We start from the raw sequence: 26,225 nt of genomic DNA, 5'->3' as shown, positions 1-26,225 counted from the left end.
ACTGTGTTTAGGGAACAGCACTGTACCACACTGGGTCATGGGGCCAGGATGGAGTGTGAGGGAAGAGTGCCCCCTACTGAATCACTCACCGTGCAGCACAGTGCCCAACAGTGCCGCACTGGAGTCCGCAATGACTCTGAAGGCTGAGTGAACCCTGCTGGCAGCACAGATGCTACAAGTAAAATTGCTTGGGAACAAATATTTTCACCTGAGAAACTTGTAGACATTTTGTAATAAATAAGATAAAATCTTTAATTAAAGGCTGAAAGCAAAATTGTTGTTTTTAAGGACATGAAAGTTTCATAAAAGTTGCACAAACATTTTTCCATCCATTTCAAATTCACTGTCCTCTTGCAAACAGCAGAATTGCCACCCTTTCCACCCAAACATGAGAAAAGATAGTCCAGCGGTGGGGCCGTTAGCCTTCAGCTTGAGAGATCCATGTTCAATTCCCCATTCTGCCACAGCCTTGCTGTGACACCCTGGGGAAGTCACTTTGTCTGTGCCTCAGTTTCTCCATTTGTAAAATAGGAATAAATAACCCTTCCTTCCAGGGGGGTTGTCCATTATAGAATATGAGGTGCTGAAATACTATGGTGATGGGGGCAGATAAATACCTTATATTATTATAATACGTAGCTCTTCTATAGCACTTTTCATCAGTAGATCTCAAAGTGTTTTACAAAGGTCAGTATCATTATCCCCATTTTACAGATGCGGAAATTGAGGCATATAAAAGTTACTTGCTTGGCTTGCCCAAGATTACTCACCAAAGCAGAGGCAAAGCTGGGAACAGAACCCAGGCTTCCTGTTTCTTAGCTAGAGAGAAGCTTTCAGAAATCATGCATTGGGCCTTAAAAAAATCAGTTTGAAAATCAGATGTTCTGAATATAAGACGGGGTTGCCTGCAATAGTGGGGGACTGGACTCGATGTCCCAGGAGTGCTTCCTTCCAGTTCTGTGTTCCCATGACAAGGCAGAACAGGGACATAATTTTCCTGTGCCATTGAGACATATGTTTAACCTACTGGTTTGGCATGTTTTATGCATCCCCTCTATGCTCAATCTGCAGGAAATGTGGCTCTCTTACAGCTCTCGGGTGTCTTACACCCCCTACCCTGGCTTTCCAAAGAATATCATAGCAAATGAAAGGCCTTGGGGCTTATCTTCAAGGTGTTCCATGACCGAGACCCAGGGCTTCTCAAGGTGCCTAAAGCTCCAGGACAAAGACTGTAGTTAACAACTTGGCCTTGCTAGCACCATGGAGCTCTCTGCAACAAGGGTAAAACTTGTCTGTACAGGGGCTGGAGCTTTCTCAAGGGCTGGTACCAGGCTGTGGAATGGACTCCCCCAGGAACTAAGGGCCATTCCAAACCTACCCGCCTTCTGCTCCAAGTGCTCATTTCTTTGACCTTGCCTTCTCTAACGTAAACATGTATACACAAGGGGGTCTCACACATTGTAGGTACTGTCAGACGGGTTCATTGCACACACCAGGGCTCCTTGCATCCCTCCCTTCTCCCCCCAAGATGCCTGTGTGCGGCTCTCCCATTCCTCTCTATTTCAGGAAATCCTTGTAACCTGTCCATCATCTCCCTCATGCCAGGGGCTCTCTGTCCCCCCATTCCACCCACCATACCAGTGTCTCCCATTCATGTCAGGGACTCCGTGTGGCCCAAATTCCTCACATGCCAGGGACTCTGTGTCTCCTCCATTCTTCCCTTCCTGCATACTAGTGTCCCTCATTCTCCCTGCTATGCCAAGGGCTTTGTGTGGCCCCCATGCCTGCATGCAAAGGGCTGTGTGCGTTGCCCATTGTCTTCTCCCCACCCCCTTCAATAACAGCAGTAGGTGCTCATGCTTTTGGCTCTGGGAGTTGCAGGGACAATCCCTCCTGTTGCTCAAGATGCAGTATCTCGTGTGAAACTGGTGGTGAACATCCTAACTGAGCAACAGAGAGTCTTGTGGCACCTTTAAGACTAACAGATGTATTGGAGCATAAGCTTTCGTGGGTGAATGCATCTGATGAAGTGGGCATTCACCCACGAAAGCTTATGCTCCAATACATCTGTTAGTCTTAAAGGTGCCACAGGACTCTCTGTTGCTTTTTACAGATCCAGACTAACACGGCTACCCCTCTGATCCTAACTGAGGTGAGGGAGACCTGATCTATACTGGGGCCTCCAGGTACTACTGGAATACATGAATAGTAATGATAACAGTAAATGTGTAGAGGCCCTGCTCTCCAGCCACGCAGGACTCCTCTTCTGCAACCAGCCCATAGAGCTCCTTCGCTACTACTGTCAGTTCTACCTCTGGAGTCCCAGCCCCTGGGACGCAGACTCTTTCCCAGAAGCTGGGCAGCAAGGTTAACTACAGCATTTGAAGGAGCTGTTTAGAACGGCTGCAAGGTAGCTGCAATGCATGAGCTAAGGGAAGGAGTCATGAATAGCTGCAAGGCAAGGACAATGCACTGGCTAGATTAGAGTGAAGGAACAAAGCACAGCTAGAGGAGAAAAGCCATGCACAGGCTGCAGGGCAAAGGCAGTGCACAAGTAGCAGGGATGGGTCATGCATGGGCTGCAGGGCAAAGGCAGTGCACAAGTAGCAGTGATGGGCCATGCATGGTCTGCAGAGCAAAGGCGGTGCATAGCTAGCAGGGATGGGCCATGCACAGGCTGCAGGGCAGGGCTCACCTGTCTTTGTGGATGATGCTCCTTTCATACAGAGACCTCTGTGCAAAACTCCACCAGTGCCTTGTAGTCAATCTGTGCCCCAGCCTTGCACCCCAAGGGCCAAGCACCCTCTCTTGCTCTCAGAAGCCTGGGTGTCAGCCTGTACTCTGCTCTGGGAATGCTTTGGGTGGCATGGGGCTCAAAGCAGCATGCGACCCTTGGGTGCGAAGGAGTTACTCTCACTCTCCCGAGGAGGCTGCTCGAAGCCATTGTCCGTGGACACCTAGGGGTACCCAGGGGAGGACTGGGGGTGGCCTACATTTCCCGGCATATACCTCCCCATGTAGTGAGAGTTCCCGCCGCGGCGGTTGCTGGGACTTGTAGTCCGCGGGCGCCACAGTTTATTGAAATATACCAGAGGGGAGTTCAAAGGGACTACATCTCCCGGCATGCCTCTCCGGTCGGTCGGCTCTCTGCTTCCCCCCTCCCGCCTGGCGGTGGCCCCGCCCATCTCATCCTGGCCCCGCGGGGGGAGGATGGGGGGTGGAGGCGGCTCCATGTTGATCCCTACGCGGTGGCGGCAGCAGCGAACGGTGTCAAGCTGGAGGCGGCCGGTAATGGGGCCCCCTCCCCCCGTCCGGGTAGCCTAGGGCCCCCTATGGCGAAGGGGGTATAAGGGTCTCCTATGGTGAGGGAGTCCCCCGTGGAGACGGCGGGCGGGGCTACGGCGTCCCCTCTGGAGCTGGGATTCCCTATGGAGGGGGACAGAGGGGTTCCCTACGGAGAGAGGCGGGGATATGGGGTCCCCAGACAGACGCGATCCCGTATAGAGAAAGAGGTTTCCTTATATAGAGAGAAAAATGAGGCCATGTGTTCCCTTATAGGGAGAGGGCATATGTGGTTCCCAGAGAGGAAAAAGGGAGGCTATAGGGTCCCCTATATGTAGAGAGGGGGGCAAGTCACAGGGTCCCCCATAGAGAGAGGAGGCCATAAGGTGCTTATGCACTACTAGGGAGCTGACTAGAGCAGGCACCCCTGTGTACAGAGCAGGAACTATGTGTTTCTATAGTGTCCCCATGATCACCCTACATCAAGACCTGGGTATAGGTGACTGTACTTATGTAGAGTTGGCTGATGACTCTATGCCCTCTCCCTGGATGAAAGGCCCCCTTTATACCAGCACAGCTAGAGTCCTTGAAGCACTTTGCAATCTATATATGTATGTAACTGGGGCCTGATTCTGCAATGGAACACAGAGCACCACTTGGTTCACGTGGTCTGTTGGATACACCACTTGCTTGGGAATCAGGACACCTATGTTCATTTCCCGGCTCTGTCACTGCCCTACTGGGTGACTTTAGGCAAATCACTTCTCTCTGTGCCTTAGTTTCCCCATCTGTGAAATGGGGAGAATGCTGCTCTTTGTCCCCCCACCCCATTAGGGCAGGATTGTTCCCTGTAGCCTTATTTCCCCCACACCCTATTGAGGCAGGATCTTTCCCTACAGTCTTTGCCCCCACACCCAGGAGGCAGGAACGTAAAGGGATTAGAAGGGGATGAGAAGGATGTGAGGTTATAATGTTTGACCCTCATTTGCCCAAGGAGCATGACCTCTGGCTGATGATGGCTGTAAGTGAGGCTGAAAGTGGTTTGACTGCTAGCATCGATGGGATAAAGCCATGCAGAGACTTGGCCAAGGGCTGTGATGGTACTGAAAGTGCTTTCTTCCACTGTCACATTAGGATGGAACCGAATATTTGGGTCCAAGGCTCTAAACCATGCTGCTTCATGCCCACTAAGCATCTGGGGATCAAGTGACCCCATAACTGCTGGGTCTTCTTTCACCTTTCTCAGAATCAGCTTCTAGAGGCTATCTGAGCCCTATAGCCTAATCCAGTGAGGAAGAAGGAATACAGAGGGTATGGTGCTAGGGAGACCTGGGTTCAAATCCCTGTTTGGCCACAGGCACCCTCAGTGACCTTAGGCAAGTCACTTAACTGCTCTGTGCCTCAGTTTCCCCATCTATAAAATGGAAATAATAGCACTGTCCTGCGTCACAGGGCATGTGTGAAGATTATGAGATGCCTAAGGTAATGAGGGCTCTGTAAGTACCATAGAGAGGTAGATAGATCTTTCTATGAGACGGTGGCAGAGGCAAGTATGATGCAGGCAGGGACTGGGCAGTCTTTCCTTTCACCTAGCTCTGTTGATGTTCCTCAGTCCTGACACCCAGTCCCCCTGTGAGGTGATAGTTTACATCATAGCTAGATCCATCTCTATGTCTGTCTATCTGTCCCTACCTACACCTCTCTATCATGTGTGCCAACTCCTATGCTGTCTTGAAGAACAGTTGAGGTGAGGCATGATTAGCTGCTTATGAAACATCGGGCTGTTTTCCTAGCACTGCATTGGGAACTGGTAAATTATGTTGGATGGCGCAAGGAGCCCTTCTGCCATCCCCTGCTTACTTAATGTGAACCAGGCCTGGATTTCCTGACTGAGGGCAGGGTGGGGAGTGCAGACCGAGTAGCTCTGTTTTCCACTCACTGGCAGTGGAAAGAAACTACGTGCAAGTAATTTTTGGGTGTGCGTGTGTGGTGCTGCCTTTTCCCCTTTCACGGAAGTACGTATTTCAAGAGGAGATGGGGGGGGGGGGTGGAGGGGATCCAGGCCATAGCTTAACACTTAGTCATCTGTGCAGGCAGAGTTTTTGTAACTGCTTTTGAGTGAATTTAATCTTGAATGAAGGAAGCATTTGCAAGAGAAGCCTGGGGCAGAGCCCTCTGTATGCGGCAGTTTCCCTGCCCTGTGTTGAGTTGCATTTTGAAACCCTTGCATTGCAAATGTGTAGCCTTGCGAGTGTGTTGAGTAGAGAAATGTTGCCCTATGTTGCAGTATGCAAGTGTTGTGTTGCTTTGTGGGGCCAAGGTGTGGCATGGCAAATGTGGTGGGTTGTGAACCTTTTGTGATGTGTTGCAGACACATTGAGTGAGGTTGCTGTCGGACCCCATTGAACGGTGTTGCAGATGCATTGTGTTGTTGTGTTAAAGTGTCAAGAATGCTTTGCATCGCCAACACATTGTGTTGTGAATGCTTGGTGGTGAGTTATTTGTACTGTGGTCGTACTAGAGGTCCCAGTCATGGATCAGGATCCCATTGTGCTAGGCACGGTATAGAAGCAGAACATAAAGCTGATCCCTGCCCCAACGAATTTCTAATCTAGGGATAAGACAAGAGACAACAGGTGATACAGACACACAGGGGAGGAGCACAAGGAAATAATGAGATAATCCAAGTTGGCATGATAGGCTGTTGTCCCAAGCCCACCAACATAACTGTAGTCAAGTGTTTTGTGGGTGTTATGGCAAAGGAGAGTTTGAGGAGGATAACGAGGTGGCTTTGTGGATGTTTGCACTGTATTGCAAGTGGTTTGTACTGCAAATGTATCGTGTCCCGAATCCTTTTCTTGCAAACTCATTGCGCTAGTTTGCAACCAGCCTGCCTTGCTAACACCTTGAATTGCTTCTCTGGGGCTCAAGCTGCCCCCTGCTGACTGAACACCTGTGGCCCTGTGTACCCGGCATGTCTCCCTGAGCATGTCATATTATTGACACTGCTCAACTCTGGTTCCTCTGCTCAGGGGTCCTGGGCTTATATCATGGACCCTCCTAGCCCTGAGGCCCTGTCATTCCTTGCCCCTGTGACATTTTCCTCTGCACTCTGCAAATTTGATTCCAGGCTTGTTGCCTGCAATACTGACCGGAGGATGGTGCCGGCATTGGGGTGTCAGGACTTTGCTGAGCCTCAGAAGGGTTGTTCTTGTTTTTTCCCCATCACTGCTCAGCTGCTGACACTGGGTGAAACCTCCTAGAGAATGGTTTGAAATATTGGCTTGTGTTTATATTGTGTTGGCATTATTTGTTTATCACACAGGAAAATGAGAAGGTCGTGCTTGAGAGAGTGAGGCATAATGCAGGGCCAGGATAAGCTTCCTCTTCACCCAGCTCTGCCAGTGCCCCTCAATCTGGACCTACAGCTTCCTGCTGTCCCAGCCTTGGGCTCATCCTCTCCTCCCCCACACCAGCTCTGCCAATGTCCCATAATCCTGACCTACAACTTTCCTGCTATCCTAGCCCTGGGGTGCCCCTCAATCCTGACCTGCAGCCCCGTGCTATCCCTCTTCTGTGCTCCCCATACAGCTCTGCTGATACCCCTCAGTTCTGACTTACAGCCAACTTCTGTCCCACTGCTGGGCTCCCCACAGACAGAGCTGTCGGTGCCCCTCACTTCTGGACTGCACACTCACTGGGGAGAGTGTCATTGACACTGAATCTGTTCCTGCAGGTGTCTTTGGGACCTCCGTACTCTGCTTCCTGCCTGAGTCACAGTTAAACCCAGGTGCCCAGAGCTCTTGTGTATTAAATTAGTATGGCACTAACGGAGTCAGAAAAAGAATGCTAATTGCTCTTTTACTGCACTGGGTGGTGTGACGGGTTGGATCACAGAACCCCCCTTGGGAGCTGCCATCCAATGTACCAAGACTACTTCTGCTCCTGTTTTCCCTGCCAGCTCAGGACTCCAGCACCCTGTCTTGCTGAGCCAGACACTCCAGTCTGCTCTAACAAAGACTCAGGGTCTGAATCACTTGTCCCAAAGCTGCAAGTTTACCTGAAAACAGCTCTCGGTAGTGTGCTTGTCTTTAGCACTCAGATGCCCAACTCCCAATGGGGTCTAAACCCAGATAAATCCGTTTTACCCTGCATAAAGTTTATGCAGGGCAAACTCATAAATTGTTCGCCCTCTATAACACTGATAGAGAGATATGCACAGTTGTTTGCTCCCCCAGGTATTAATACATACTCTGAGTAAATTACTCAATAAAAAGTGATTTTATTAAATACAGACAGTAGGATTTAAGTGGTTCAAAGTAGTAACAGACAGAACAAAGTAAGTCACAAGCAAAATAAAATAAAATGCGCAAATCTATGCCTAATCAAACTGAATACAGATAATCTCACCCTCAGAGATGCTTCAGTAAGCTTTTTCTCAGACTGGACACCTTCCAGGCCTGGGCACAATTCTTTCCCCTGGTACAGCTCTTGTTCCAGCTCAGGTGATAGCTAGGGGATTCTTCATGATGGCTTCTCTCCTCACTCTGTTCTCTTCCACCCCTTTATATATCTTTTGCATAAGGCGGGAACCCTTTGTCCCTCTGGGTTTCCACCCCCCCCCTCACTGGAAAAGCACCAGGTTAAAGATGGATTCCAGTTCAGGTGACATGATCACATGTCACTGCAAGACTTCATTGCCCACTTGCCAGCACACACTCATACAGGAAGACTAACGGGTAAACACAACCATCTGCAGACAATGGTCCTGGTTAATGGGAGTCATCAAGATTCCAAACCATCATTAATGGCCCACACTTTACATAATTACAATAGGCCCTCAGAGTTATGTTTTATATTTCTAGTTTTAGATACAAGAGTGGTACATTTCTACAAATAGGATGATCATACTCAGTAGATTATAAGCTTTGTAATGATACCTTACAAGAGACCTTTTGCATGAAGCATATCCCAGTTACGTTACATTCACTTATTACCGTATTTTCTCTAAAAATATCCCAGTTACATTATATTGACTTATTATCAAGTTTTTATAAAACCATATAGACTGCACAACGTCACAGGTGGCATAGATAAAAACGAGCTGTGTGTGTTGTTGTTTACTATGTGCATTACAGTAGATGCCTTGCCTGAGATTGGAGCCCCATTACAGTGTGTGCTTTATTAGTAGCATTATGGTAGCACTTCAAGGCTCCAATTGAGATTGGAAGGTCCCCATTGGGCTGGACACTGCACAACCTCCTCCCCAACCGAGATTGGCAGGGCCCTGTCATGCGGGGGGCCCCGTTGGGCATGTGCTGCACAGACACCCCGTGATCAAGATTGGGGGGGTCGCATTGGGCTGGGCGCTGGAGAGAGAGAGAGAGCCAGAGATGGACCCTGCTCACAAGAGCTTGGATTCAGAGATGTTTGCCTGACCTTTCAGGACCCATTGGTTCAAAGGAGGAGCAGGACTTGTTGAGGCACTGTCTCCAAAATCTTGTTTGTGACTCTTTCCCAGTCACTGCTGTCCTTGAGAAGAGCCTGGCCTGGAATCCAACAGCTTTCGGGCTAGCCGGAGGTCAGGGTTTGGCTTCTCCAGACATCTGTGGATCCCAGCATGATGTCTGGGTCTTTCACTGGCCTTAACCATTGAGGCACTAGCTGGTCTAGGAGAGACTTGATCTGGGCAGAACCAGTTCCTCCTGCTAGCAAGATTTCAGGTTAGAGGGTTCCAGTTGGTTCCCAGATGATCCCTCACGGATCCTCTCCCTTCTGTCCCCAAGGGAAGAACAAGGGAGCAGCAGCATGTGCTGTTAATAAACAAAACCGTCCCAAAACAATCCACTCCACTACATGTGCAATTCTCCCTGCCCCCAGGGAGAGAACAAACCACATGTGACACATGTCAGTCACGTGAGGCTTAATTCACAGATACTAGAGTGAGAAGGGCAGGGTAAGAACCTGTACAAAATAGAATGGAGGGGGGAGGAAAAAGCAGCTGAGGATGGAGCCGGTGGGGGAGAAGGGACCATCCCATGCATGGGACCCCCTCTTGCTAACCATCACCTCCACACTGCCCCAATCTCCTGGTGAGATCCTGAACTGGACTAGCTGCTGATCAAAGCTCCCTTTTCTAAATGGTGGAGCTAACAAGCAACCTTGTGATCAAAGCATGGGGAGGCTGGGTGCTCATGCCTTGGGGCGAGCCATTTCCCCTCTCTCTCTGCCTCTGTTGTTGAAAGAGGCTCATTCCATCCAAGGAAGGGGGGTTGGCATGGATGCCTACAAAGTGCTTTGATGGTGAAGAGCCAAGGAAAGTGGAAAGTTTTATCCAGAGGCATAGATTGGGTGTTAGTCGCTCATGGACTAGAGTCCCGGACTCCCCTCTTCCTTTCTCCAAGACTTTTGCCCCTCAGATCTCTTTCCATTCCAGTCCTAACCTATGGATAATCACCTGAACACAAGCTTCCAGTGCAATGCTGTGGCCAAAAAGGCTAATGAGAATTTGGATATGTAAACAGGGGAATCTCGTATAGGTGTAGGGAGGTTCTGTCTGTATTTGGCACTGGTGCGACCGCTGTTGGAATGCTGTGTCCAATTCTGGTGCCCACAATTCAAGAAGGTTGTTGATAAAATTGGTTCAGAGAAGAGCCACCAGAAAGATTAAAAGATCAGAAAAACATGGTTATAGTGGTAGACTCAAGGACCTCAATCTGTTTAGTTTAAAGAGAAGGTTAAGGGGTGACTTAATCACAGTCTAAAAGTACCTGCATGGGAAACTGTTGTTGTAGCCGTGTTGGTCCCAGGATATTAGAGAGATAAAGTGGGGAGATAATTTCTTTTATTAGACCAATTTGTAGCTCTCTGTAGCTCGAAAGCTTCTCTCTCTCACCAATGGAAGCTGGTCCAATAAAAGAGATTACCTCACCCACCTTATCTCTCTTCATGGGCAACCGAACTTTGATTGTGGGCTCTTTAATCCAACAGACAAAGGTCTAAAAAGACCCACTGGCTGGAGGTTGAAATTGGGATTAGAAATAAGGTGCAAATTGACTAGTGAGGGAACTTGACCATTGGAACAACTTCCCAAGGGCTGTGGTGGATTCTCCATCGCTGGGAATGTTTAAATCAAGGCTGGATGTGTTTCTAACAGTTTTGCTGTAGTTCAAACAGGAATTAATTCAAGGCCGGCCTATGTTATATAGGAGGTCAGGCTAGATGATCACTGTGGGCCCTTCTGGCCTTAGAATCTAGGACTGCACCTGGCCCCATTTGCTGCCCAAACCCTCCCCACACGGTGAGGCAGAGGGTCAGACCCTTGGCTGGCCCCAGTCAGAGGGCGAGTGGGCTGTGCTCATTTACCGCAGCTGAGGAACCAGCCCAAGGCAGCTCTCTCATGGCAGCATTCTGCTTTCTGGCATATTTATCAAATCACGCTAATTTCATTCAACTGGAAGTTCTTTGGGCCAGGGGTTGTCTCTTAGTTCAGTGTTTTGGACAGCGCCTGACCCTGCGGGGTCCTGGTCCATGTCAAGCTTGTGCCGTCCAAAATAATACTTTGTGTAACTGCGGCACATTAGCGAGGTTCTCGTCAGCATCGTGGTAAAATCCCTCTCTGTGGAATTTGCTGCACGAGGCTGTGCTAAGATAACTGCCTCTGTGTGGCCCTAGCTCAGGGAGACTCTTAAGACCAACAAAGAGCCACTGTGGTACAAAGCAGCTGCCTAAAAACACCACTCTTCCCCCCCGCCCCAACAGTCATTCATTATTATGCCCATTTTGCAGGTGGGGAATTGGAGGTGCAGAGGGAGGAAGTGACCTGCCCCAGGTCACATGGGGAGTCAGCCACAGAGGCAGGAATAGAACCCAGATCTCCCGAGCCACCAGGGCCTTACCCTGAGCCTGGGTTAGAGCTGGGTTAGAAGTTATCTGTTCACTGCCATTGGCCTGGATGATCTGCACGCACGTTGGCCTAGCCCAGGCGTGAGCAGCCACACTGCAGCACCATATCTGTGTTACTCTGTCCTCACTCGTGCTGCACTTTCCTGTGTGTGTGACTAGGACTTCTGAGGGCGTATTCCATAGTTCTTTGTGCTGCAGTATGATAAACTGCTCTGTGATTCTTTCCCAGTGAATTGTGGGAGAACTTGTCTGTCCTGGGGATACAGGGAATTGTGGGAAGGCATGGGAGGGCTATCAGCCCTCCAGTGATTTTTCCAGCATCCTCACTGCAAAGTGGGCCAGTTACCAGCCTGAGTGAAAGCAGAATCTGGGCTGTAATCCACCCCCCAGCTGGGCTACTAAATTTGGGGGAGAGGGTTTTGTATGTGGATGGGAGTGGGTTGGGATAACACCCAGGTAAAAAGCCTGGCAGTGAAGACATACTCTGAGGACAGAGTACAACCCTAGCAAGAGAGCACCAACTTCCACCTGCTTGAGCCAATTACTCTGGCAGAAAGTCTCCCAGACTGGCACATGTTCCTTGGGCTGTAGGATGGGTATTCACGGCTCTGACTGGTGGCCAGGCCACTCCCTGAATTAATCCTGCCCCTGCAGCCCCAATGGGTTCAGGGGTGTGACTGGCAACAGGGTGCCGCTTGGTACAGGCTGCAGCAAATATAACCCGGCCCCACCCTGCTCTCCAAATATTTCTGGTTCCAAGGCTTCCCTGTCCTGAGAAAGGAGCAGATCCAAGCTCACTCTCACCAGCTGGGACTGCCTTGGACATCCCTCCCTTGGCTGTGTCCTGCCCCTTTGTGTTGTGGGTTGCCCTGAAGATTGGGAGGGGGAGAGGGGAGGGGTTGTCATCTCTGGTGCAGTGTTGACATGGAGTATTGTAACCTCAGCCCTCATGAGCTCCTGGCATGTGTGTGTGTGGGGGGGGGGGGGGGGAGGGGGGGACACAGCCAGGCTTGAAATGGGAGCTCTGGCCCTGGGGGCTTCATATGGCATCCCTGGTGCACTAGATGCTGCTGAGCTTGGGTTTTATCATCCAAGCTGCTGAGCGCCCCCCAGGCAGCAGGGTTGGGACTCAGGTTGCATGTAGCCAGGTAGTTCAGCTTTCCCTGGTCAGCTTGATGTGGAAGGTACAGGCCCCAGTTTAGGAGAGGGGGGCCCTGTAGCCACACAAGTGCATCTCTTCAGACGCTCCCAGGCCTTGGGAACGGGAGAGATTCACAATCCCTTCCGTCGCGAGGGTGGAACTAAGCCCTCCAGGTCTGCGTTCGGGAAAGGAAAACAAGAAGCTTTACACCCTAACCCCACCCTTGGTGCTTGGGGGATTTCTGGTGTGTAGGTCAGCCCAGGGCTGTGGTCCCCTGCTGTACAGAGCGGAATATAGGAATAGTCATATTGGATCAGGCCCATGGGCCCGTCTAGCCTGTTATTCCATCTCTAATCAGCATGAAATGCTTCAGAGAAAAGTGCAAAAAAACCTCAAAGCAGCCGGATGTGGGATAATCTAAACCCTTGCTTGGAAGATTGTTCCCAAGCCCCACCTCCCCTAGGGCATTTCCTAAGAAGCCCCCCAAGCAATGTATTTGTGCCCACAGGTGGGGACGCCATGGGGCGAGGGAAGCCTGGGCCAGTGCAGATCGTCTTGGTGCACAAAGAAGCCCACTCCTTTGAGCTGGACGAGAAGGCGCTGAGCCGGGTGCTGCTGCAGGAATCTATCCGGGACATGGACGTGGTGGTGGTGTCGGTAGCTGGGGCCTTCCGGAAAGGGAAATCTTTCCTGCTGGACTTCATGCTGCGTTACATGTACACTCAGGTAAGCTCTGTTCCCAGGATGCCCTGCTGCTGCATTACATGTACACTTGGATGAGCACTGCCCCTTCCCACAGTGCTTTGCCTCCAGCCGACCCAGCCTTGCTCTCAGCTGAGAATCCACCCCTCTTGCTTGTTCTGCAGAAGGAAGGTGGCACGTCCAGCTGGCTGGGGCAAGAGGACGAGCCCCTGCTGGGGTTTTCATGGCGTGGGGGCTCAGACCCCGAGACCACTGGGATCCAGATCTGGAGTGAGGTGTTCACCGTGGAAAAGCGAGATGGGAAAAAGGTAAGGGTGGGGGGATGGGGGTGGGGGTGGGGAGTGTGTCTGGTCGGGTGGAGGCATGGGGTGGGGGGAGCGTGCGTAGGGGGATGTGGCACCTTTGTGAGTATGATGCACAGATGTGGCTGCACCCCCAGCTTTGCAGCATTATGGAAGAGAGTGCACAGATCGTGGCAGTCAGCCAGCCTCTGATCTGCAGCCAGACCTCTCCTCTGCCTGCTTTGCTTTGGCCCCCTGCCGTTTGCTGCAGGCCGGTGCAGCTACCCACAGAATCTGCAGGAGGGTGCAACCTGGGCCAGGATGGCATTGGGTCATCGAGCGGATCAATGTGCCATGCTAGGGGGAGGGCTAGCGTTACCGGCTGCTGGTGCGCCGGAGGTGTGGGGGTGTCAGTCTGGGTGATGCCCTCTTGATGCTAAGCCTGTGGAAGGGGCAGGCCATACCGATGGTACCCCACATGCCCTTGGATGCCGTCTCCCCACTCGGGAGGGGAGCATTATCCCCACATAATGAGCCGGAGCTGGGCACTCCCTGGGTTCCAGCATGGGCATGTCAGTGCGCTTTCTCTGGTCTCATCTGGCCCACACCCTTCCATCCCAATCTGTGCCCCTCTCCCCCAGGTGGCAGTGGTTCTGATGGACACCCAGGGTGCCTTCGACAGCCAGTCGACCGTCAAGGACTGCGCCACCATCTTTGCGCTCAGCACCATGACCAGCTCCATCCAGGTGGGCCCTGCAGAGGGGAATGCCCTGGGGTTAGACAAGGGGAACCATTCCTAGGCTGGAGGTGCCTGGCGTGTGGCCCTGCTGGCAGGGACTGTGTCTTGGTGTCATCAGGGCATGGGGCTGTGCACAAGGGCTGCCGTCTCCAAGCCCTTAGGGGAACTGCGCAGATGGTCACCTCATGGCTTGGGACCTTAAGCAGTGCAGTGGGGGTTCTGAGCATGGCGTGTGGCTGGGAGATCTCTGCTCCCACTGTGAATAGAGTGGGTGGCGTCCCACCTTGCTCCGGGTTGGTGAGCCCCAATGGGAACTTGCTGAGATTTCAGGGTGAGAGTTTGGGAGCCAGGAGCTTTAACCAGACACAATGCGCTTGGCTGGGTGATGCGGGAATAGCCTTAGGGGCGGGGGCTCGCTTACAAGAAGAGGCCAAAGAAAGTGACATGGAGATGGCTGGGAAGGGGAGAGATGTGGACACAATGCCAGGATACCAGCACCATGACTGGGGACTCAGTGGCACCATTCCCATCTGATTGTCTGGCAGGGATGGCAGGGGAGGTTTGAATCTCAGCTCTGCGGCTTCCCTGGTGGGTGCTTGACATTAACAGCATCTTCTTTCCTTGCAGATCTATAACCTGTCCCAGAACATCCAGGAGGACGACCTGCAGCAGCTGCAGGTAATGGGGGAAGGGCCTTGTAACATGAGGATGTGACAGGGAGGTTAAACCCAGAACTGAGGGCCAGGGGAGCTTCCCCAGACAGCTGGGGTGACCCAGAAACAGTTCTTTGAGCTGCAGCACCTGACTGGCTTTGGTAGGCCTGGCTGGGGTGTAGGCGAGGCAGGAGTTGCTAGGTACCTGGCCTGGAGTTGCTAGGTACATGGTGCCTGGCACTGGCTGCATCTCCATCTGGCGCGTCAAGAGGGTAATGCCAGTTCCAAGCTGGCTGGCTGGGTCAGCAGGGTAAGATCTTTCTCTGCAGCTACGGGATGCTGTGTCCAAAATGGCCACTTCAATTCATGATGTATAAACAGGGGAGCAGTGAGTCGGAGCAGGGAGGGGATATTTTACCTCTGAATACGTCATTGTTGAGACCAATACTGGAGTAGTGCGCAGTTCTGGAGTGCACTTTTTAAAAAAGCACGTTGAAAAATTGGAGAGGTTGCAGAAAAGAGCCAGAGAAATGATCAGAGGGCTGGAGAAATGCCTGACAGTGAGAGACCTAAGAAGCTCAATCTGTTTAGGTTCTCAAAAAGAAAATCAAGAGGTGACTTGATCACGGTGTACAAGTAACTTCACGGGGAGAAAATCCCAGGTACTAAATGGCTCTTTAACCTAGTGGGGAAAGGCGGAACAAGAACCGATGGCTGGAAGTTAAAGCCAGGCACATTCACATTAGAAATAAGGCACCAGTGTTTCACTGTGGGGGCGATTTTCCCAAGAACAATCTCCCAAGAAAAGTGGTGATGTCTCCAAATCCAGACTGGAGGCCTTTCAGGAAGATGCTTTAGCCCAGTGGTCACCAGCCGGTCAATCGTGATCTCCAGTGGTGTAGCGGGGCTGCCGCTAAGGCCCAGGGCGGGGCTGGGGGCAGGGGTCTTGGCGCAATGCTCCCGCCTGCAGGCACCACCCCCGCAGTGTCCACGGGGAACTGTGGCCAATGGGGGGGCGCTGTCTGCAGAGAGGGGCAGTGCGTGGAGCCACGTGCCCCTTATCCCCCTCCCAGGGGCCTCAGGGGTTCATTGGCCCCTTCCGTGAGCGGCGTGGGCCACGGGGCCAGGGCAGGCAGGAAGCCTGCTTTAACCCACCCGCAGTAAGTGCCACCCGGTGGGAGGCCGCACCCCCAACCCCCAGCCCTGAGCCCCCTCCCAGAGCCAGCACCCCAAACCCCCTCCTGCACCCCAAGCCCCTGCCCCAGCCCTGAGCCCCCTCCCAGAGCCAGCACCCCAAATCCCCTCCTGCACCCCAACACTCTGCCCCAGCCCAGAACCCCCTCCCGCACCCCAACCCCCTGCCCCAGGCTCAGCCCGGAGCCCCTTTCCATCCTGCGAACCCCTCGGCCCCAGCCCAGAGCCCGCACCGCCTCCCGAACCCCAACCCCCTGCCCCAGCCCAGTGAAAGTGAGTGAGGATGGGGGAGAGCTAGCGACTGGAGAGAGGAGGGGATGGAGTGAGCAGGACGGGGCCTCGGGGAAGGGGCAGGTTAGATCCTGGGTTGCCCTTAAATTCAAAAAGTGATCTTGGGGGTAAAAAGGTTGGAGACCACTGCTTTAGCCAAATCCAAGTTTCTGGGCTCAGTACTGGGGGGAATGGTGACATTATCTGGCCTGTGTTATACAGAAAGGCAGACTAGAAGATGATCTAATGGTTTCTTCTGACCTTAAAATCTATGACTCTGTGTTGGCCCATGGTGGCTGTTATGGGATGATGACCCATGATATGTGTGTGTGCATGCGGCTTTGTATGTCTGATGGGTCCCCAGTGATCACCCTCCCTACCCACTCCAGCTGTGACAGCCTTGTCTTGTCCTTTAACCACTGGTCTCTCTGCTTCCTCAGCTCTTCACAGAGTACGGGCGCCTAGCCATGGACGAGATCTTCCTCAAACCATTCCAGGTACGCCCTGCAGCCCACCCTGTCCCCATGTCCCGGCTCAGCATGCCCTAAGGGGTGAATGAGCACACAGGCCAGGTGGGGGAGCTCCTTGCTACGCAGGCCTGTGGGGGGAACTGGGTTAGGCCAGGGCTCCAGGTATTCAGACGTACCTGGAGTGCAGGTATCCAGGGGTTTCGCTCCTTGGGCAGAGGTTTTTGATTGTTACCCACAATCCAGCAGGGCACTGGATTGGAGCGTGACTGCTTTAGCCTTCTTGTTGTGATATGGAGCTGTTGGTAGTCCGGATACGAACACTTGACCTCTGGATTTAAGCATGAGTCTCTGCTCCCTGAATAGGTGCAGCTGCAGACTGGACACTAGAGGGCCCAGTTACTCCTGTCTGAGGCTCTCTTGTCTGTAGTTCTCCATGGTCTCTTCTCCCCAGGGAGTGTCACATCCCTCCTCTCCCAGGCTGTGGAAATTCACTTGAGTTCCTGCTTCTGGTGAGGAGCCTTCTTCATCCCAGTCTCAGGCTGAGCAGCTGGAGAAAATACAAGGCCGGGCCTACCTTCCCTCTGCTCTAGCTTCTGGCTGTGCCCCCTTTCCCGCAGCTGTCTGTCTTTATCAGCTATATCTGATTAGCGAACAGGGCTGGCTGGCTCTAGGGCCTGGGCCTGTTACAGAGGGGTTGGTGGCGCTAACCAGCCTCAAAGCCCCAGTGGCTCCAGTCCCCTCTAGCAGGTGTCTGTGGAATGAATTTGAGGGGTCTCAGCCCACTTCCCGTCACAAAAAGCTGATGGAGCATGGAGATTCAATTCCCATCTCCCCCTAGGGGGACACTACTGGGACAGGGGTGGGGAAGCTGTATCTGTGACTTAGGCTTCCCAGCAAATAAGCACATACATGAATCCCATTCTCCCCAGCTCTGTGGCCTCCCCCTCCCCACCCCTCTTTGGAGCAAAGCCCCGTGGGCTTTCTAGGTGTCCATCCCTGCTGTGAATCAGTTCTGCCCCCTATAGAGGGACCAGGAGGTGGTGCCTCCTGCTGTCACCCTCTTCTATCACTGTTGGCCAGTACAGTCCCAGGCCGGTGGCACAGAGCAAGCGTGTCCCCTAAGCCCATGGCTGACCCCCCATGCCCTCCTTCCCATCTCTCTCAGACCCTGATGTTCCTGGTCCGGGACTGGAGCTTCCCTTATGAGTACCCCTATGGCCTGGAGGGGGGAAGGAACTTCCTGGAGAAGCGGCTGGAGGTAAGGACTGGCCGGGACAGCCACATCAGCTGCAAATCCTTAAAGGGGGTTGCTGTTTGGCCTGAGTGGGTGAGCACGCTTGGGGCATCACTCAGTTGAGGGCCATTTGCAGCCCAGAGCTTTGAGCATGTGATGTAACTCATCTGCCCTCCAGCAGGTGGGGCCTGGCCTCCTGCCCTGAGACCAGCTTGTCCCATGAGTCTGTCTCAAACCATGCCCCCCTGGGGTCCTTGACTCTGTTGATTCCATCCCTTCAAATGTTGCTCCTGCTTTATCCCTTGGCTTTTGGGCCTTGGCATCATGCTTGTGGGCCCTGCAGGATGGCTGAGAGCTGAAGTCAGCAGGGTTGCATGGGGGGGAGGGGCAGGGTGGGATGAATCTGTGTCAAGTTTAGCCCTTTATTCCTGTGGACTGATCCCCCGCCCCCCAGGCTTCCATCTTCACAGCAGAGTGATTCAGCAGCACCCCCTTGGGAAGCTATTAGTGGCTGCATCAGAGGGGATGTTCTCCGGCACACCTCAGCCTTGGCATTGATCCAAACTGTCCAGCAAGGCGGGGCAGGATCTTTTAGTCTAGTTCATAATCCCCCGGGCAGCCCTTGCTGGCAACAGGGTGGGAGGACTCCTTCTCCTAGCACACGGGTGTGGCTAGCTGGGATGACTGATGGCATGTGGGAGATGTCGGTCTGCCGGTAGGTGAAGACCCATCAGCATGAGGAGATCCAGAACGTCCGCAGGCACATCCACTCCTGTTTCACCAACGTCAACTGCTTCCTCCTACCACACCCAGGCCTCAAGGTGGCCACTAGCCCCGGCTTTGATGGGCGACTAAAAGGTAGGCCGTGCGCTGAATTGACTCTGCTCCCCTTCCACTGCAATCCAGAATGGATAACGCAGCTCCCCTTGCATGGACCCAGTGTGGCCTGTTCCTAACTGGGGCACTGCGGGATTGACAGGCCACTGAGAGCTGGAGCCCCGCCTCCAGGATCTGCAGGCTCAGCGCTGGGGAATCTGCATTTAGTTAATTATGATCCCTTGGAGACTGGTTTATAAAGGGGCCTCATCATCTCAAAATTCCCCTATCTGCCTGCAAAAAATGTGCTCTGCTCAGGTTACAAGTTGAGCTGGGTAAATAATGGATTTTCCATTGGCTGTTCTGAAAAAACGGGGAAAAAAAACACAAAACTTTCTGAAAGATCAAAAAGTAAAAAAAAAAAATTCATTTGGGGTCGATCATTTTGATTTTTGTGCTCACCCCCCTTCTTAAAATTTTAAAATATCAAACGAAAAGTCATTTTGAAGTGAAAATTGTTTTTTTGTTTTTTGTTTTTTTTTTGTCTTAAACAATTTGCCACAATGGACACAAATTCATCAGCTGTTTCTATCGCCTCAGATCTGCCTTTTTTGCTGAAAGAAGTTGGGTCAGAAAATGTTGCCCACCTCTAGTTAAAAATAGCGATTATATTGAATTGTGATCGCGCCTAGAAGCCGCTAGGACCCGTGGTGCCAGGCGCTGTGCAAACAGAACAAAAACCTGGTCCCTGCCCTAAACAGCTTACAGTCTAAGGATGAGACAACAGCTGGATACAGCCAGATGGGGGAGCACAAGGAAACCATTAGACAGCCCCCGGCAGCATGATGGGCAGTGATCTTAGTGCAGTAGTGACCTAACTGTTGTCAAGGTTTTTGTAGGCCTCGCATCAGAGGAGAGTTTTGAGGAGGCATTTGAAGGTGGAAAATGAGGTAACTTTGAGGGTGTTTATGGGGAGTCTCTCACTAGTGTGACGGTCAGCATGGGAGAAAGCACAAGCGGACTTTTCTGAAAATGTAACAAGTGGGCGATGCAGGCTGAGCTCAAGCCCCTGCGCAGGCTCCCTGTAAGTCACTTAGCTGCTCTGTGCCTCAGTTTCCCCATCTGCACAATGGGAATAATAGCGCTGCCCTGTTTCACAGCACTGTTGTGAGGATAAATCATCACAGATTGGGAGATTAGCTCAGATATTAGTGATGCGGGCCAGATAATTACCTAAGAGATCTGAGCTCAGACTAGGTTTCATCTCACCGAATTTCCTTTAATTGATGGGGTGTTTTAACTTCTGTCCTGTTTGTTAGGGGCTGAGCATGGTTCAGCACTCTGCTGGAGTTAGCCACCAGCCTGGGAGACTGGGGTTCGAGTCCCAGCTCTTCCATAGACTCTGTGTGATCTCGGGGTGAGTCACATCCCCTCTCTGCACCGTCTGGGCAGTGAGGCTATTTCACAGGGGGCTTTGTAGGAGAAATTCAGGCATTCTGGTGCTCTGATGCAAGTGTATATATGCTAGTTTCTTGACATGTCTCATTCCTTCCTGCCCGAGCCAGACATTGCTACCGAGTTCAAGGAGCAACTCCAGCAGCTCATCCCAATTGTTCTGGACCCTCACCAGCTGTTGGAGAAGGAGATCAATGGTTCCAAGGTCACCTGCCGAGGCCTGCTGGAGTATTTCAAGGTAGGCAGAATCCAGGATGAATGTGAAAATGTAGCTGTTCTGATACATTGCCTTTCCCGAGCCAGCAGGTGGCAGCAACACTAAAGCCACTGGCTGGCAGCCTTTGCAAACAGCTGGTTGGGAGCCAGGATTTCCAGTCTGCAGGGAATTCCAACATATGGGCATTTTTTATTTTTTTCTGCAAATTGGAACAAAAAGCCAAAATTTGCAGCGAACTGAAAATTCTGACACATTTTAATTGGAGACCCTGGAAGTGTTTGAGAAGGTAAAACATTTCCTTTTTACTTGATCATTTGGATTCTTTTCATTTAGACTTTTACAATTAATATTTTAATATAATATCATCTCATGTTTATTGTAATTAGCATTGTATATTATTTATAATATATATTTTACATTATATTAACATACATAACTATCCATTACATATACACTTCTACCCCGATATAACGCGACCCGATATAACACAAATTCAGATATAACGCGGTAAAGCAGCGCTCGGGGGGGGGGCGGGTCTGTGCACTCTGGTGGATCAAAGCAAGTTCGATATAACGCGGTAAGATTTTTTGGCGCCTGAGGACAGCGTTATATCGGGGTAGAGGTGTATTAAATATTTCAACATAATAATTATATATAACATATATTAAATATAATATACATGTTACATTCAATTAAAACATATGTAATATCCAGTATGGAATGTATACAAATACACTATTCAAATGTGTGCCTTAATATAAAAGTCCAAACAAAATGCTCAAGTAAAAATGAAACGTGTTTATTCTATTGCATCGAAACGAGCAGTGACATAATTAGTTTTGACAACTTCCCGTCAAACTCTAGTGAAATCACCGCCCTCCTGTGAAATGTTTTTGATTTTGACAAAACTGCTTTTTTCGATGGAAGACTGTTTTGTTGCAAAATCGGTGACCAGCTCTGGTTATAAACCTTTCCTGCTTCGAGTAGCGAGGGGAGTTGGGGGAAACTTCCCCCTGGGAACAGGTTACCCTGTCACTGCAGGGATCCTGGCAAGCTTCTGGTGCTGTCCCTATCAGAGACAGGATCCCAGCGTGGATGGGCCAGTGGTCTGATCTGGGCTGACTCTGTTCCTGTGATGAAGGTTCCCGGGGAAGTGACTAAGAGATGAACGTGGGCGGTTTCCTGTTGTGAGGTATGTGAGGTTGGAGCACTTACCTAGGATTGGGGAGACCTGCATTCAAGACCCTGCTCCACCACAAATGTTCCAGGCGACCTTGAGCAAGTCACTTAGCCTCTCTGTGCCTTGTGTTCCCCACGTGTAAAATGAGAACAGCACTGCCCTGCCTTACAGGGGTGTAGTGGGAATAAATACATTAAAGATTGTGATGGGAGCCAAAGAAGTGCCTAGCCTAGATCTCCTAGCTCTATACCTTGCTTTCATTGCTGTCGCTCTCTCCCCTCCCAGGCTTATATCAAGATCTACCAAGGAGAGGACCTGCCTCACCCCAAATCCATGCTCCAGGTGAGTTTGGTTGGTTAGGGCTAGCCAGAGCCGGGGGAGGGGGCCAGTGGGTGGACCCCGAAGCCTCTTCTGACTCTGGCCATTGGGTAGGAAGGGCAGTGAGTGCTTCCCTGCAACGAGCTGAGCAGCATGCCCTGAAGGTCAGCTGCCTTCCCCTGTCTCTGAAGGCTCCAGGGCCTGCGTCCCTCTGGAGAGCTGGAAGTGACTCCCATACAGAATGTGAGCACTCCTAGCCCCTGCTGGCCCAGAGGCATCTTTCCCAGGGCAGGCAGCATAAATCCAGCCCTGCTTGCCCCTGGTGTCAGTTCTCGGCTGGAAGATGGATCCTGCTTATCAGCCCATGCTGTGGGTCAAAACTACCTGCTGGGTGCCAGAGGGTGCTGTTGATGGAGACCAAAGGGGGAAAGGGTTAAGCCTGGCTGCTAATGCAATCCAATTCCCTAGTGATAGCGGATGGAATTGCACCCTGCAGGTCTGTACCAGCCCCAGTGCCTCCCAGAGGCAGCAGGCAGTACTGCACCCAGCATGGCTGCAGCAGCTCCAGCACCCCATAGGCAGCAGGCGGTACTGCACCATGCACCGCAGTAGTGATGCTCATGGCAGTGCTGATCAGTGGCTTGCTTTTGCCCTCTCTCTGCAGGCCACCGCGGAAGCCAATAACTTAGCAGCTGTGGCCTCTGCCAAGGACATGTATTACAACAAGATGGAGCAGGTGCGTGAGTCATGGGGACTGGCGTCCATTGGGCAGCCAAGATTGGTGTCCACATGGTCAAACCGTGTATTCCGCTTCCCCCACATGCTGGATGTCGGGTCCCGCCTGAGCCCCCGGCGGGCCTGCTTATTATCAGCAGGACTTGTAAAGATATTGTTAGAGGCTGGAAAGAGAACCCCGGAGTCCTGACTCCCCGGCCCTCTGCTCTAATGCACAAGACCCCACTCCCGTCGTAGAGCTGGGGATAGAACCCAGTTGTCCTGACTCCATCCCCCTGGTCCTTGCAGTTGCAGGTGAGCTTGAGGGAGGGTGGGGGCGGGGGGCATACTGCAGTCGGGGTATTCTGAACTCTCATAGATTCCATTTGGGCACAGAGATGCAACCTCCCATATGATGCTCCCTTCCCCCCCAGATGTGTGGGGGCGATAAACCCTACATCTCCCCGGAGATCCTGGAGGAGAAGCACCAGCAGCACCGTGCGTCGGCCCTGGAGCACTTCCAGAAGATCAAGAAGATGGGGGGGAAGGAGTTCAGCCAGCGCTACGAGGCGGAGCTGGAGAAGGAGATGGGCGAGCTCTTTGAGCACTTCGCCAAGCACAACAAGAGCAAGAACATCTTCAGCACCTTCCGCACGCCGGCCGTCATCTTCAGCGCCATCGTGGCCCTCTACTTGGGCTCAGGCCTCACTGGCTTCATGGGGCTGGATGTGGCTGCCCAGCTCTGCAACTGTGTGGTAGGGCTGCTGCTAATCGCCCTGCTGGCCTGGGGCTACATCCGTTACTCAGGCCAGTACCGGGACCTGGGCGTGGTCATCGACACTACCGCCGACTTCGTGTTGGAGCAGGTGGGCAGCACTGGGGATGGGGGGGCACTGGGTAGGCATGGCAGGGGGACACAAGAAATGGGGGATGCCTGGGATGAGGCAGACTAGGCCTGGTTGGTATGGGTGGTGTGGGAGGGGGGTAGTAGCTGTTTAAAGGGAAGGTGGAATTGGCGAGCCAGGGAACAGGCTGGTCCTTAGGGACTCATAAGGCTCAGCCCCACTGATAACATGGAGACAATGCAGTGTGGCTGAGGTACTGCAGGGTGCAGTACTGCCTGCTGCCCTGGCGGGGCTGGGCTGGGCCGGAGTTGGAGATCCCTGCGGAGACCTTTCCAGCACTGGGAACGTGGCCCCTTTGACCTCCCCCAGAGCAGGTGAACTAGGAATTTGGCTCATACACGCAGCAGCCGTTTCACCCATTAGCCAAGGCGCTTTGGTGCGTATTGGGACTTTCCAACCACCCCCACCAACCAATCTCTTTCCTGCACCTTTTCTCCAGGCCACTTCCCGCATGGGCAACACCACCCGGGCCGCTGTAGCTGACACGTCTGGTGCAAGGGCTCCGCCTGACAAGAAAACCCAGTGAAGCTTTCATGCCAAGGCAGAGTTGGGGCTTTGCAAAGTCCTGTGCTCCTGCTGCAGCTGCTGCTGGCTGGGAGCGACTCCAGGCCCACAGATCTCGACTCCTCTCTTCTTTCATTCCTGTTCCTTTCCCCCTTCATCTTTCCTTCGCTTCCCCCGTTCTTTTTATTTTTTTTGCACTTTAAAAAAAAAAAAAGACCAACTGCAGCTTTAACCTCCGACCTGTGCCAGCCAGTGCCTTGTCACCGGGATGGGGCATCCTCCCCACCGGACTCACGTTCCTGCTCCTGGGAGCGGACCCCGGACTGGAGACCACGTCTGGATCCCGGCTCCTTAATGGTTATTTCTCATCGCATGGGATTGGCTCCCCTTCAGCAGGGGGCATGGGCAGGTGCTGTTGTACAATCCCAGGCTCCCCCCTCACTTCCTGCTCCGACCCAGGAGGTGCAGATGCTTTGGTGTCTTCCCTCCAGCCCAGCGGAAGGGATGGGTCCTCAAGGCCTGAGCAGAGTAACCGTCGCTGTTCCTCATTTTCCCTCCCTGCCCCTTGTGCCTTGGTAGAACTGAACCGTGTCGTTGGGTCTCATGGAGAAGAGGGGAACCTCCCTCGACCAGCTGCTGCCTTAGGGTGTGGTGGGAATGGTACCAAAAAATACAGAGACACCTCCACCCTTCCCCGTGCCAGAGAGAGCCTTCAGCCCACAGCATGCTGCCCAGCCCTAGCTAACATTGGCCAAGGGCCAGCGAGCCCCATGGCATGATTCTTGCGCTGTGCCGCCAGCCAGCCTGGGCTCCTTAGGCAGGGCCAACACTGCTTCTAGAAGTGCGACCCACCTGTGGGCCCCTGCCTGCATTGAGAGAGACTCCTAGCCTGTGTCTCTGGGGTGGACCAACGTGGTCCATTTAATCTCCAGCCACACTTTCCCCCATCCAGTGTTAACACCCCTCACCACCACCCCTGCTTTCGGCTTTGGGGCAAAACGGGTCTCTCCGCTCATGGGAGATATGCCCAGGGGCTCCTTTGTGCCGACAAATCCAGTCCTAACCGGCAGCTGTGTGCTGTGGCTCGGTCCTGTGTGGGGTACCAGTTAAAATGCAGTCCTGCCCATGTGGGGGTGGATGTCCTACTTAGCGCCACGCGGGAGCCCCCTTTGCTAACGTCTCTTGCTGAGTGACCAATCGTCTTAGCCCTTTTGAGTAGGGAACTTTTGCCATTGGGGCATCACGCTGCAAAATCCTTAGCCTCTTATTGGATTGTCTGGTTTCCCCTCGCCGGGGCCTCCGACACCATTCGTCAGCCAAGCAGGTCGTGGCCTCCCCTCTCCACTGGTATCTGGCTGGGGTCAGTTGGGCAGTGCCAGGATCTGTGATTCGAACCAGGGGACCAGATGCCACCCATTCCCTGCCCAGTCTGACCCCAGCCCCTCCACCCATCCCAACCCTGAAGCACTCACACATTCCCGCTCATGTAAAGCACAAGAATAAAGCTCATTCCATTTCGTGATCACAGTGCCTCATTTCGGGGGGGGGGGAAGAGGGAGAGAGGTACAACCTTTCCCTGGGAGGCTGAACCCTGGCTAACCCCCCCTTGCCTCCCAAGCCTTGTTCTGCTGGAGATTTCCTTGGCTCACCAAAATCCTCACCAGTGTCCTGCCTCCTTCGGTGGGCCTGGATTGGTGTTGCAGGCATCTGTTTGCGGGGGATGTAGAACTGCCCTAGTTCCCTTTGAAATCCCCCAGCCCAGGAGCCATATATGTTTCAGGTCACGTTAATGTTGCCCATTTCAAGCCTACTATCTTCCACCTTCTCCCTCTCCAGCCATTCCCTGGTGCCTCAGGCTGGTTCCAACCGGGCGTCCCCCTGAAGATGCCCTTCTAACTGGCCCCCTGTGAAAACCATTGGGTGCCTGGATTTCAAGGCTCAAGAGAAGGGGCGAGTACATGGTAGGAGTCTGTGAAATCTGCAAAGGCTCTGAAGAAGGTTGGAGTGAAACTTAGCTAAGAGGGACGAACTGGCCTCAAGATTCTTTTGGCGTGGATGGATGATTATGTGGTCAGATTTCCCCCCTTTGTGCTAGCTTTGGGAAATTCCTCTCCCAATGTAAGAATTACCTGTGGCTTTCAAACTGGTCGCATGAAAAGCTTGGGGTGGGGTGGGGGGGGAGAAGAGCCTTCTCCAGATGTTAAAAGAAAAGCCACTGTTCTCTGAGAGTGCCCCAATAAAGCCA

At 52.5% G+C, this 26,225-nt stretch overlaps 1 protein-coding gene across 2 annotated transcripts; it reads left to right on the top strand.

Annotated features, from left to right (window-relative positions):
• Positions 1-3,219: 3,219 nt before the first annotated feature.
• On the top strand, positions 3,220-25,502 carry ATL3 (atlastin GTPase 3). 2 transcript variants are annotated; one of them, XM_065407215.1, is made up of 13 exons: positions 3,220-3,288; positions 12,837-13,054; positions 13,195-13,338; positions 13,953-14,057; positions 14,678-14,728; positions 16,608-16,664; positions 17,803-17,895; positions 18,591-18,729; positions 20,253-20,380; positions 21,825-21,881; positions 22,522-22,593; positions 23,006-23,437; positions 23,916-25,502. In XM_065407215.1, exons 2-13 carry the CDS (start codon positions 12,848-12,850, stop codon positions 24,000-24,002), a joined length of 1,572 nt encoding a protein of 523 aa, XP_065263287.1. In that variant the 5' UTR covers positions 3,220-3,288; positions 12,837-12,847; the 3' UTR covers positions 24,003-25,502. The 2 variants fall into 2 exon arrangements, with proteins under 2 accessions (XP_065263287.1, XP_065263286.1); XM_065407214.1 differs by lacking the exon at positions 23,916-25,502 and having other exon boundaries at positions 3,223-3,288; positions 22,968-23,420.
• Positions 25,503-26,225: the final 723 nt, after the last annotated feature.

This window comes from Emys orbicularis, chromosome 7 (assembly GCF_028017835.1).
Source record: "Emys orbicularis isolate rEmyOrb1 chromosome 7, rEmyOrb1.hap1, whole genome shotgun sequence".
Taxonomy (NCBI): domain Eukaryota; kingdom Metazoa; phylum Chordata; order Testudines; family Emydidae; genus Emys; species Emys orbicularis.
This window is presented reverse-complemented; position numbering and strand designations above follow the sequence as displayed.